This window comes from Pseudophryne corroboree, chromosome 1 (assembly GCF_028390025.1).
Source record: "Pseudophryne corroboree isolate aPseCor3 chromosome 1, aPseCor3.hap2, whole genome shotgun sequence".
Lineage (NCBI taxonomy): Eukaryota > Metazoa > Chordata > Amphibia > Anura > Myobatrachidae > Pseudophryne > Pseudophryne corroboree.
Window position 1 is genome coordinate 1,178,949,997 of NC_086444.1, and position 12,954 is coordinate 1,178,962,950.

The 12,954-nt window shown below is 55.9% G+C and overlaps 1 protein-coding gene across 1 annotated transcript in view; it reads right to left on the bottom strand.

Moving 5' to 3' along the window:
• Nucleotides 1-232: 232 nt before the first annotated feature.
• SPR (sepiapterin reductase) overlaps nt 233-12,954 on the bottom strand; it is a 54,375-nt gene continuing 41,653 nt past the window's right edge. The window contains exons 2-3 of the mRNA XM_063925250.1: nt 7,593-7,883; nt 233-1,066 (exon numbers count right to left, since the gene is read on the bottom strand). Coding sequence (XP_063781320.1) covers nt 879-1,066; nt 7,593-7,883 — 479 coding nt within the window. The 3' untranslated portion in view covers nt 233-878. The remainder of the gene's footprint in view (nt 1,067-7,592; nt 7,884-12,954) is intronic.

Genomic DNA, 12,954 nt, shown 5'->3' on the forward strand with positions numbered 1-12,954 from the left:
CATCGGATCAAGGGACCTCTCCTCTCCCACCGCCCCGGTTGTGACGTATCTTTAGTCTGGTCTCACCGTGGCATGCATTTCCCTCTGTCTCCAGCGGTGTGGAAGACACTGGTGGAGAATGTATGTGTGTTGGGGGTGGGATAGGGGTAAGGCGCTCCCCCCATTCCCCATAGCCTTCTCAGGTTGTGTGTGTGTGTGTACACAGACACCACCAAAGTATGGCTGAGACGGATTGTAACAGTACAGTATATTTATTCACAGATTACAGAAATGATCTTTAGAATGGGGTATCACACAGAGGAATTCATACTAGTAAGGTAACTCTCACTAATACCTCAATGTGTATTAGACAGTACTCTCGTTAAATACAAGTCACGTCAGAGGTAATTAATAATTACATAGTGTATTTAAGTGTAAAAAGATAAATCCCAGTTTCCGAGCTCCCTGCAGTGAGAGAGAGAGAGAGAGAGAGAGAGAGAGAGAGAGAGAGACAGGCAGGACAGGTCATCCTGCACTTTGTGCTCTGTCCTAGTCACTGGCCTCCTGCATCCACAGCTCCCCCCATAGGCAGTAGGGGTAAGGGGGTATGAAGGACGGTGAGGGCAGGGAGCAAGGACAGCGCAGGACACAGGACGACACTTGTGTTTGGAATGTCTGTGAGAAAAACACTGATGGACGCATTGCACAAATATGAGTTCCCTTCCTATAGATGACCTCGCAGCCATTTCCCTTTGGTTCCTTGCAGCTATTATATACAGTAACTCGAGTTCTGTCTGTCCCTACGTCCTATTATCTCCGTAGTGCAAGTAATGTAATGGCTAGATACATAGATTAAGGCAACTGATTACTACGCAAGGTGCGACTAACTACAACCACCATTAATCGTAGTAGTCCACATGGTCTCCTGATTTGAAGGCGTCGGCCTGTAGAATATCCAGCAACTTCTGCGCAGACACCTGGCTGTCGATCAACTTGCCGCTGTTCTTCATATTAATAAAAAGAAGGCGGAGTTCGGGATCGGCGGTCTGAGTCCGCACCTGCTCCTGCATATCGGTGTCCAGGGGTCCTGCGGGATAGAACCTTGGTTATTCTTTTTACAAAGTGCAAGTCTGGCCGAGATGTGCAACAGAAATGCTTAGATTGTCCCCCACACTGCTTTGTCAATGGGGCATGCTGGGACTTGTAGCACCACTATATGGTAACAGCCACGGAATAGCTAAGCGCATTCTACAATATACACAACATAAAAGTAGCGGAGGTCTTGAGATTTGGAATGGAGAGATTTCGGGGCAGATTCAGTTCCGCGCTCCGGCCATCAGAACGGTCGGGTTCCATTCTGTCACACAACAGGATTACATCCCTTAGTCTCCACATTCTGTCACACAGCAGGCTGACACTCCTACCTGGCCCTATTCTGTCACACAGCAGGCTGACATCCCTAACTAGCCCCATTCTGTCACACAGCAGGCTGACATCCCTAACTGGCCACATTCTGTCACACAGCAGGCTGACATCCCTAACTGGCACCATTCTGTCACACAGCAGGCTGACATCCCTAACTAGCCCCATTCTGTCACACAGCAGGCTGACATCCCTAACTGGCCCCATTCTGTCACACAGCAGGCTGACATCCCTAACTAGCCCCATTCTGTCACACAGCAGGCTGACATCCCTAACTGGCCACATTCTGTCACACAGCAGGCTGACATCCCTAACTGGCACCATTCTGTCACACAGCAGGCTGACATCCCTAACTAGCCCCATTCTGTCACACAGCAGGCTAACATCCCTAACTGGCCACATTCTGTCACACAGCAGGCTGACATCCCTAACTGGCACCATTCTGTCACACAGCAGGCTAACACCCCTAAGTGGCACCATTCTGTCACACAGCAGGCTGACACCCCTAAGTGGCACCATTCTGTCACACAGCAGGCTGACACCCCTAAGTGGCACCATTCTGTCACACAGCAGGCTGACACCCCTAAGTGGCACCATTCTGTCACCCCTAACTGGCCCCAATCTGTCACACAGCAGGCTGACACCCCTAACTGGCCCCATTCTGTCACACAGCAGGCTGACATCCCTAACTGGCCCCATTCTGTCACACAAGGCTGACACCCCTAACTGGCCCCATTCTGTCACACAGCAGGCTGACACCCCTAACTGGCCCCATTCTGCCACACAGCAGGCTGACACCCCTAACTGGCCCCATTCTGTCACACAGCAGGCTGACATCCCTAACTGGCCCCATTCTGTCACACAGCAGGCTAACACCCCTAACTGGCCCCATTCTGTCACACAGCAGGCTGACACCCCTAACTGGCCCCATTCTGTCACACAGCAGGCTGACATCCCTAACTGGCCCCATTCTGTCACACAGCAGGCTGACATCCCTAACTGGCCCCATTCTGTCACACAGCAGGCTGACACCCCTAACTGGCCCCATTCTGTCACACAGCAGGCTGACACCCCTAACTGGCCCCATTCTGCCACACAGCAGGCTGACACCCCTAACTGGCCCCATTCTGTCACACAGCAGGCTGACACCCCTACCTGGCCCCATTCTGTCACACAGCAGGCTGACACCCCTAACTGGTCCCATTCTGTCACACAGCAGGCTGACACCCCTAACTGGCCCCATTCTGTCACACAGCAGGCTGACACCCCTAACTGGTCCCATTCTGTCACACAGCAGGCTGACACCCCTAACTGGCCCCATTCTGTCACACAGCAGGCTGACATCCCTAACTGGCCCCATTCTGTCACACAGCAGGCTAACACCCCTAACTGGGCCCATTCTGTCACACAGCAGGCTGACATCCCTAACTGGCCCCATTCTGTCACACAGCAGGCTGACATCCCTAACTGGCCCTATTCTGTCACACAGCAGGCTGAAATCCCTAACTGGCCCCATTCTGTCACACAGCAGGCTGACATCCCTAACTGGCCCCATTCTGTCACACAGCAGGCTGACATCCCTAACTGGTCCCATTCTGTCACACAGCAGGCTGACATCCCTAACTGGTCCCATTCTGTCACACAGCAGGCTGACATCCCGAACTGGCCCCAATCTGTCACACAGCAGACTGACACCCCTAAGTCCCCACATTCTGTCACACAGCAGGCTGACATCCTGAACTGGCCCCAATCTGTCACACAGCAGACTGACACCCCTAAGTCCCCACATTCTGTCACACAACAGGTTGACACTCCTACCTGGCCACATTCTGTCACAGCAGGCTGACATCTCTAACCAGACCCATTCTGTCAAACAACAGGAGGACATCCCTAAGTCCCCACATTCTGTCACACAGCAGGCTGACATCCCTAACTGGCCACATTCTGTCACACAGCAGGTTGACACTCCTACCTGGCCCCATTCTGTCACACAGTAGGCTGACACCCCTACCTGGCCCCATTCTGTCACACAGCAGAGATGGATGCTAACCCCATATTTCCACAGCTGATAATCAGGGGAGGTAACTGGGAGTGGTGACAAAATGCAGGCATGGGGGCATGTCTCAGACTGCGACTGTCATCCTGTACGCAGCTGCAACGTCTCCGGCGCCTTACTTCCCGACGCCATGCTGCATGACAATTGCAATACTACAGGTAATAATCGACTGATCAGCAAGCGACACTGCATCTCTGTACACTGGCGCTGGGATGTGCAGCCACCGGTGGGCATCTCAGTACATATCCAGGCGGCTGCGGCATCTGCGTACAGAGGCAGCTGTGGCAGCATCAGTGCACATCAGACCCTGCAATCTGTAACACTTTATTGTTTGTTTCATTTTCCTTTAAAAAAAATTGGAGTTTTGCTATAGAGAGGAACCACATAACGTCAGACGGGACCACCAGGTGACTCTCAGCATTATATACCAGGATTTACCTGACATAAATAGAGAACAGCTGGCATTGTGAGACTGATGGGACAGGAAAGGGCACAGGAGGACAAGGGGCTTTAGAGAGATGACTCAGACAGTGAGGAGCTGGTGAGCGGAGGCTGGGGTCAGAGAACGGAGGCTGGTGAGCGGTGGCAGGGGTCAGAGAGTGGGAGCTGGTAAGCAGAGGATGGTGTCAGAGAGCGGGAGCTGGTGACCGTGGGCTGGGATCAGAGTGCGGGAGCTGATGAGGGGAGGCTGGGGTCAGAGAGCGGGAGCTGGTGAGGGGAGGCTGGGGTCAGAGAGCGGGAGCTGGTGAGGGGAGGCAGGGGTCAGAGAACGGAGGCTAGTGAGCGGTGGCAGGGGTCAGAGAGTGGGAGCTGGTAAGCAGAGGATGGTGTCAGAGAGCGGGAGCTGGTGACCGTGGGCTGGGATCAGAGTGTGGGAGCTGATGAGGGGAGGCCGGGGGTCAGAGAGCGGGAGCTGATGAGGGGAGGCCGGGGGTCAGAGAGCGGGAGCTGGTGAGCAGAGGCCGGGGGTCAGAGAGCGGGAGCTGGTGAGCAGAGGCCGGGGGTCAGAGAGCGGGAGCTGGTGAGCAGAGGCCGGGGGTCAGAGAGCGGGAGCTGGTGAGCAGAGGCCGGGGGTCAGAGAGCGGGAGCTGGTGAGCAGAGGCCGGGGGTCAGAGAGCGGGAGCTGGTGAGCAGAGGCCGGGGGTCAGAGAGCGGGAGCTGGTGAGCAGAGGCCGGGGGTCAGAGAGCGGGAGCTGGTGAGCAGAGGCCGGGGGTCAGAGAGCGGGAGCTGGTGAGCAGAGGCCGGGGGTCAGAGAGCGGGAGCTGGTGAGCAGAGGCCGGGGGTCAGAGAGCGGGAGCTGGTGAGCAGAGGCCGGGGGTCAGAGAGCGGGAGCTGGTGAGCAGAGGCCGGGGGTCAGAGAGCGGGAGCTGGTGAGCAGAGGCCGGGGGTCAGAGAGCGGAAGCTGGTGAGCAGAGGCCGGGGGTCAGAGAGCGGGAGCTGGTGAGCAGAGGCCGGGGGTCAGAGAGCGGTATCTGGTGAGCAGAGGCCGGGGGTCAGAGAGCGGTATCTGGTGAGCAGAGGCCGGGGGTCAGAGAGCGGGAGCTGGTGAGCAGAGGCCGGGGGTCAGAGAGCGGGAGCTGGTGAGCAGAGGCCGGGGGTCAGAGAGCGGGAGCTGGTGAGCAGAGGCCGGGGGTCAGAGAGCGGGAGCTGGTGAGCAGAGGCCGGGGTCAGAGAGCGGGAGCTGGTGAGCAGAGGCCGGGGGTCAGAGAGCGGGAGCTGGTGAGCAGAGGCCGGGGGTCAGAGAGCGGGAGCTGGTGAGCAGAGGCCGGGGGTCAGAGAGCGGGAGCTGGTGAGCAGAGGCCGGGGGTCAGAGAGCGGGAGCTGGTGAGCAGAGGCCGGGGGTCAGAGAGCGGGAGCTGGTGAGCAGAGGCCGGGGGTCAGAGAGCGGGAGCTGGTGAGCAGAGGCCGGGGGTCAGAGAGCGGGAGCTGGTGAGCAGAGGCCGGGAGCCAGAGAGCGGGAGCTGGTGAGCAGAGGCCGGGGGTCAGAGAGCGGGAGCTGGTGAGCAGAGGCCGGGGGTCAGAGAGCGGGAGCTGGTGAGCAGAGGCCGGGGGTCAGAGAGCGGAAGCTGGTGAGCAGAGGCCGGGGGTCAGAGAGCGGGAGCTGGTGAGCAGAGGCCGGGGGTCAGAGAGCGGGAGCTGGTGAGCAGAGGCCGGGGGTCAGAGAGCGGTATCTGGTGAGCAGAGGCCGGGGGTCAGAGAGCGGTATCTGGTGAGCAGAGGCCGGGGGTCAGAGAGCGGGAGCTGGTGAGCAGAGGCCGGGGGTCAGAGAGCGGGAGCTGGTGAGCAGAGGCCGGGGGTCAGAGAGCGGGAGCTGGTGAGCAGAGACCGGGGTCAGAGAGCGGGAGCTGGTGAGCAGAGGCCGGGGGTCAGAGAGCGGGAGCTGGTGAGCAGAGGCCGGGGGTCAGAGAGCGGGAGCTGGTGAGCAGAGGCCGGGGGTCAGAGAGCGGGAGCTGGTGAGCAGAGGCCGGGGGTCAGAGAGCGGGAGCTGGTGAGCAGAGGCCGGGGGTCAGAGAGCGGGAGCTGGTGAGCAGAGGCCGGGGGTCAGAGAGCGGGAGCTGGTGAGCAGAGGCCGGGGGTCAGAGAGCGGGAGCTGGTGAGCAGAGGCCGGGGGTCAGAGAGCGGGAGCTGGTGAGCAGAGGCCGGGAGCCAGAGAGCGGGAGCTGGTGAGCAGAGGCCGGGGGTCAGAGAGCGGGAGCTGGTGAGCAGAGGCCGGGGGTCAGAGAGCAAGATCTGGGGTCAGGCACTGGGAGCTGGTGAGAGGATGGTGTCAGAGAGCGGGAGCTGGTGACCGTAGGCTGGGGTCAGAGTGCGGGAGCTGGTGAGAGGAGGCCGGGTTCAGAGAGCGGGAGCTGGTGAGGGGAGGCCGGGTTCAGAGAGCGGGAGCTGGTGAGGGGAGGCCGGGGTCAGGGAACGGGAGCTGGTGAGCGGAGGCTGGGGTCAGGGAACGGGAGCTGGTGAGCGGAGGCTGGGGTCAGGGAACGGGAGCTGGTGAGCGGAGGCTGGGGTCAGGGAACGGGAGCTGGTGAGCGGAGGCTGGGGTCAGGGAACGGGAGCTGGTGAGCGGAGGCCGGGGTCAGGGAACGGGAGCTGGTGAGCGGAGGCCGGGGGTCAGACAGCGGGAGCTGGTGAGCGGAGGCCGGGGGTCGAGGCCGGGGTCAGAGAGCGGGAGCTGGTGAGCGGAGGCCGGGGGTCAGAGAGCGGGAGCTGGTGAGCGGAGGCCGGGGGTAAGAGAGCGGGAGCTGGTGAGCGGAGGCCGGGGGTCAGAGAGCGGGAGCTGGTGAGCGGAGGCCGGGGGTCAGAGAGCGGAAGCTGGTGAGCGGAGGCCGGGGGTCAGAGAGCGGGAGCTGGTGAGCGGAGGCCGGGGGTCAGAGAGCGGGAGCTGGTGAGCAGAGGCCGGGGGTCAGAGAGCGGGAGCTGGTGAGCAGAGGCCGGGGGTCAGAGAGCGGGAGCTGGTGAGCAGAGGCCGGGGGTCAGAGAGCGGGAGCTGGTGAGCAGAGGCCGGGGGTCAGAGAGCAGGAGCTGGTGAGCAGAGGCTGGGGGTCAGAGAGCGAGATCTGGGGTCAGGCACTGGGAGCTGGTGAAAGGAGGCCGGGTTCAGAGAGCGGGAGCTGGTGAGGGGAGGCTGGGGTCAGGGAGCGGGAGCTGGTGTGCGGAGGCTGGGGTCAGGGAATGGGAGCTGATGAGCGGATGCCGGGGGTCAGAGGGCGGGAGCTGGTGAGCGGAGGCCGGGGGTCAGAGAGCGGGAGCTGGTGAGCAGAGGCCGGGGGTCAGGGAGCGGGTGAGCAGAGGCCGGGGGTCAGGGAGCGGGAGCTGGTGAGCAGAGGCCGGGGGTCAGGGAGCGGGAGCTGGTGAGCAGAGGCTGGAGTCAGAGAGCAGGAGCTGGTGAGCGGAGGCTGGGGTCAGAGAACGGGAGCTGGGGTCAGGGAGCGGAGGCTGGGATCAGAGTGCGGGAGCTGGTGAGGGGAGGCTGGGCTCAGAGAGCGGGAGCTGGTGAGGGGAGGCTGGGCTCAGAGAGCGGGAGCTGGTGAGGGGAGGCTGGGCTCAGAGAGCGGGAGCTGGAGAGTATTAGAGGACACATTATCTGACAAGAGATCACAGACATACATCAGTGAATTATAGGGAACGTCATACAACCTGGTGCATAGTTAAGTACCCGGACGTCCGTCTCCTCCTTCGCCAGCACCTTGAACATCATGTCCCGAGCAGCTTTCCCCGTGCAGTACAGAGTCCAGGACTTGAAAGGCTGCAGTGCAGTGAGAGACGACACGTTGACCACCACCCGCTGCAGTCCTGGACGTCTCTGGAAAGTGCCTAGCAGAGAAGAGGTCAGGCACAAGGCTGAGGACACGTTCAGTGACAGGTAGCTGTCCACCTCTGCGGGGTCAGTGAGGTCCACAAATGATTTGCTGATGTCTCCCAGGGACCCTGCACGTAACAAGCGGAGACAAGGCCTAAAATAAGTCTGTGTCCAATAACATTCTCCAATATAAAAAAACTTTATAAAAAACAAAAAACAAAAACAAAACCAGCTTTGGGCTGCCAGTGCAACTGAGAAAAAATAAGAATTTACTTACCGATAATTCTATTTCTCATAGTCCGTAGTGGATGCTGGGAACTCCGTAAGGACCATGGGGAATAGCGGCTCCGCAGGAGACTGGGCACAAAAAGTAAAAGCTTTAGACTAGCTGGTGTGCACTGGCTCCTCCCCCTATGACCCTCCTCCAAGCCTCAGTTAAGATACTGTGCCCGGACGAGCGTACATAATAAGGAAGGATCTTTAATCCCGGGTAAGACTCATACCAGCCACACCAATCACACCGTACAACTCGTGATCTGAACCCAGTTAACAGTATGATAACCGTAGGAGCCTCTGAAAAGATGGCTTCCAACAATAAACAACCCGATTTGTTTGTAACAATAACTATATACAAGTATTGCAGACAATCCGCACTTGGGATGGGCGCCCAGCATCCACTACGGACTATGAGAAATAGAATTATCGGTAAGTAAATTCTTATTTTCTCTGACGTCCTAGTGGATGCTGGGAACTCCGTAAGGACCATGGGGATTATACCAAAGCTCCCAAACGGGCGGGAGAGTGCGGATGACTCTGCAGCATCGAATGAGAGAACTACAGGTCCTCCTCAGCCAGGGTATCAAATTTGTAGAATTTAGCAAACGTGTTTGCCCCTGACCAAGTAGCTGCTCGGCAAAGTTGTAAAGCCGAGACCCCTCGGGCAGCCGCCCAAGATGAGCCCACCTTCCTTGTGGAATGGGCTTTTACAGATTTTGGCTGTGGCAGGCCTGCCACAGAATGTGCAAGTTGAATTGTACTACAAATCCAACGAGCAATCGTCTGCTTAGAAGCAGGAGCACCCAGCTTGTTGGGTGCATACAGTATAAACAGCGAGTCAGATTTTCTGACTCCAGCCGTCCTGGAAACATATATTTTCAGGGCCCTGACTACGTCCAGCAACTTGGAGTCCTCCAAGTCCCTAGTAGCCACAGGTACCACAATAGGTTGATTCATGTGAAACGCTGAAACCACCTTAGGGAGAAATTGAGGACGAGTCCTTAATTCCGCCCTATCCGAATGAAATATCAGGTAAGGGCTTTTATAGGATAAAGCCGCCAATTCTGATACGCGCCTGGCTGAAGCCAGGGCCAACTGCATTACCACTTTCCATGTGAGATATTTCAAATCCACTGTGGCAAGTGGTTCAAACCAATGTGATTTTAGGAACCCTAAAACTACATTGAGATCCCAAGGTGCCACTGGAGGCACAAAAGGAGGCTGTATATGCAGTACCCCTTTGACAAACGTCTGAACTTCAGGTACTGAAGCCAGTTCTTTCTGGAAGAAGATCGACAGGGCCGAAATTTGAACCTTAATGGATCCTAATTTTAGGCCCATAGACAATCCTGCTTGCAGGAAATGTAGGAAACGACCCAGTTGAAATTCCTCCGTAGGGGCCTTCTTGGCCTCACACCACGCAACATATTTTCGCCAAATGCGATGATAATGTTTTGCAGTTACATCCTTCCTGGCCTTGATCAGGGTAGGGATGACTTCATCTGGAATGCCTTTTTCCTTCAGGATCCGGCGTTCAACCGCCATGCCGTCAAACGCAGCCGCGGTAAGTCTTGGAACAGACAAGGTCCCTGCTGGAGCAGGTCCTTCCTTAGAGGTAGAGGCCACGGGTCCTCCGTGAGCATCTCTTGCAGCTCCGGGTACCAAGTTCTTCTTGGCCAATCCGGAGCTACGAGTATCGTTCTTACTCCTCTCCTTCTTATGATTCTCAGTACTTTTGGTATGAGAGGAAGAGGAGGGAACACATATACCGACTGGAACACCCACGGAGTTACCAGAGCGTCCACCGCTATTGCCTGAGGGTCCCTTGACCTGGCGCAATATCTGTCCAGTTTCTTGTTGAGACGGGACGCCATCATGTCCACCTTTGGTTTTTCCCAACGGTTTACAATCACTTGGAAGACTTCTGGATGAAGTCCCCACTCCCCCGGGTGGAGGTCGTGTCTGCTGAGGAAGTCTGCTTCCCAGTTGTCCACTCCCGGAATGAACACTGCTGACAGTGCTATCACATGACTTTCCGCCCAGCGGAGAATCCTTGCAGCTTCTGCCATTGCCCTCCTGCTTCTTGTGCCGCCCTGTCTGTTTACGTGGGCGACAGCCGTGATGTTGTCCGACTGGATCAATACCGGTTGACCCTGAAGCAGAGGCCTTGCTTGACTTAGGGCATTGTAAATGGCCCTTAGCTCTAGGATATTTATGTGAAGAGACGTTTCCATGCTTGACCACAAGCCCTGGAAATTTCTTCCCTGTGTGACTGCTCCCCAGCCTCTCAGGCTGGCATCCGTGGTTACCAGCATCCAATCCTGAATGCCGAATCTGCGGCCCTCTAGAAGATGAGCCTTCTGTAACCACCACAGGAGAGATACCCTTGTCCTTGGAGATAGGGTTATCCGCTGATGCATCTGAAGATGCGATCCGGACCATTTGTCCAGCAGATCCCACTGAAAAGTTCTTGCATGGAATCTTCCGAATGGAATCGCTTCGTAAGAAGCCACCATTTTTCCCAGGACTCTCGTGCACTGATGCACTGACACTTGTCCTGGTTTTAGGAGGTTCCTGACTAGCTCGGATAACTCCCTGGCCTTCTCCTCCGGGAGAAACACCTTTTTCTGGACTGTGTCCAGAATCATCCCTAGGAACAGTAGACGTGTTGTTGAAATCAGCTGTGATTTTGGGATATTTAGAATCCACCCGTGCTGACGTAGCACTACCTGAGATAGTGCTACTCCGACCTCTAACTGTTCCCTGGACCTTGCCCTTATCAGGAGATCGTCCAAGTAAGGGATAATTAATATGCCTTTTCTTCGAAGAAGAATCATCATTTCGGCCATTACCTTGGTAAAGACCCGTGGTGCCGTGGACAATCCAAACGGCAGCGTCTGAAACTGATAATGACAGTTTTGTATCACAAACCTGAGGTACCCTTGGTGAGAAGGGTAGATTGGGACATGGAGATAAGCATCCTTGGTGTCTAGAGATACCATATAGTCCCCTTCTTCCAGGTTCGCTATCACTGCTCTGAGTGACTCCATCTTGAATTTGAACCTTTTTATGTAAGTGTTCAAAGATTTTAGATTTAAAATTGGTCTCACCGAGCCGTCCGGCTTCGGTACCACAAACAGCGTGGAATAATACCCCTTTCCCTGTTGTAGGAGGGGTACCTTGATTATCACCTGCTGGGAATACAGCTTGTGAATAGCTTCCAATACTGCCTCCCTGTCGGAGGGAGACGTTGGTAGAGCAGACTTCAGGAACCGGCGAGGGGGAGACGTCTCGAATTCCAATTTGTACCCCTGTGATACTACCTGCAGGATCCAGGGGTCCACTTGCGAGTGAGCCCACTGCGCGCTGAAATTCTTGAGACGGCCCCCCACCGTGCCCGAGTCTGCTTGCAGAGGCCCAGCGTCATGCTGAGGACTTGGCAGAAGCGGGGGAGGGCTTCTGCTCCTGGGAAGAGGCTGCATGGTGCAGTCTTTTTCCCCTTCCTCTGCCCCGGGGCAGGAACGAGCGGCCTTTTTCCCTCTTGCCCTTATAGGGACGAAAGGACTGGGTTTGAAAAGACGGTGTCTTTTTCTGCTGAGAGGTGACCTGGGGTAAAAAGGTGGATTTTCCAGCCGTTGCCGTGGCCACCAGGTCCGATAGACCGACCCCAAATAACTCCTCCCCTTTATACGGCAATACTTCCATATGTCGTTTGGAATCCGCATCACCTGACCACTGTCGCGTCCATAACGTTCTTCTGGCAGAAATGGACATCGCACTTACTCTAGATGCCAGGGTGCAAATATCCCTCTGTGCATCTCGCATATATAGTAATGCATCCTTTAAATGCTCTATAGTTAATAATATACTGTCCCTATCCAGGGTATCAATATTTTCAGTCAGGGAATCCGACCAAGCCACTCCAGCGCTGCACATCCAGGCTGAGGCAATCGCTGGTCGCAGTATAACACCGGTATGTGTGTATATACCTTTTAAGATATTTTCCAGCCTTCTATCAGCTGGTTCCTTGAGAGCGGCCGTATCAGGAGACGGTAACGCCCTTGTTTTGATAAGCGTGTGAGCGCCTTATCTACCCTAGGGGGTGTTTCCCAACGTGCCCTAACCTCTGGCGGGAAAGGGTATAGTGCCAATAATTTATTAGAAATCAGCAGTTTTTTATCGGGGGAAACCCACGCTTTATCACACACCTCATTTAATTCATCTGACTCAGGAAAAACCACTGGTAGTTTTTTCACACCCCACATAATACCCTTTTTTGTGGTACTTGTAGTGTCAGAAATGTTCAATGCCTCCTTCATTGCCGTGATCATGTAACGTGTGGCCCTACTGGACATTACGTTTGTCTCGTCACCGTCGACACTGGATTCAGTATCCGTGTCAGGGTCTGTGTCGACCATCTGAGGTAACGGGCGTTTTAGCGCCCCTGACGGTGTCTGAGACGCCTGAACAGGCACTAATTGATTTGTCGGCTGTCTCATGTCGTCAACAGTTTTTTGCAAAGTGCTGACATTGTCACGTAATTCTTTAATTACTACCATCCAGTCAGGTGTTGACTCCCTAGGGGGTGACATCACTAACACAGGCAATTGCTCTGCTTCCACATCATTTTCCTCCTCATACATGTCGACACAATCGTACCGACACCCAGCACACACACAGGGAATGCTCTGATAGAGGACAGGACCCCACTAGCCCTTTGGGGAGACAGAGGGAGAGTTTGCCAGCACACACCAGAGCGCTATATATATATACAGGGATAACCTTATATAAGTGTTACTCCCTGTTATAGCTGCTGTATTTATATATTAGCTGCCAATAGTGCCCCCCTCTCTGTTTTACCCTGTTTCTGTAGTGCAGGACTGCAGGGGAGAGTCAGGGAGCCGTCCTTCCAGCGGAGCTGTG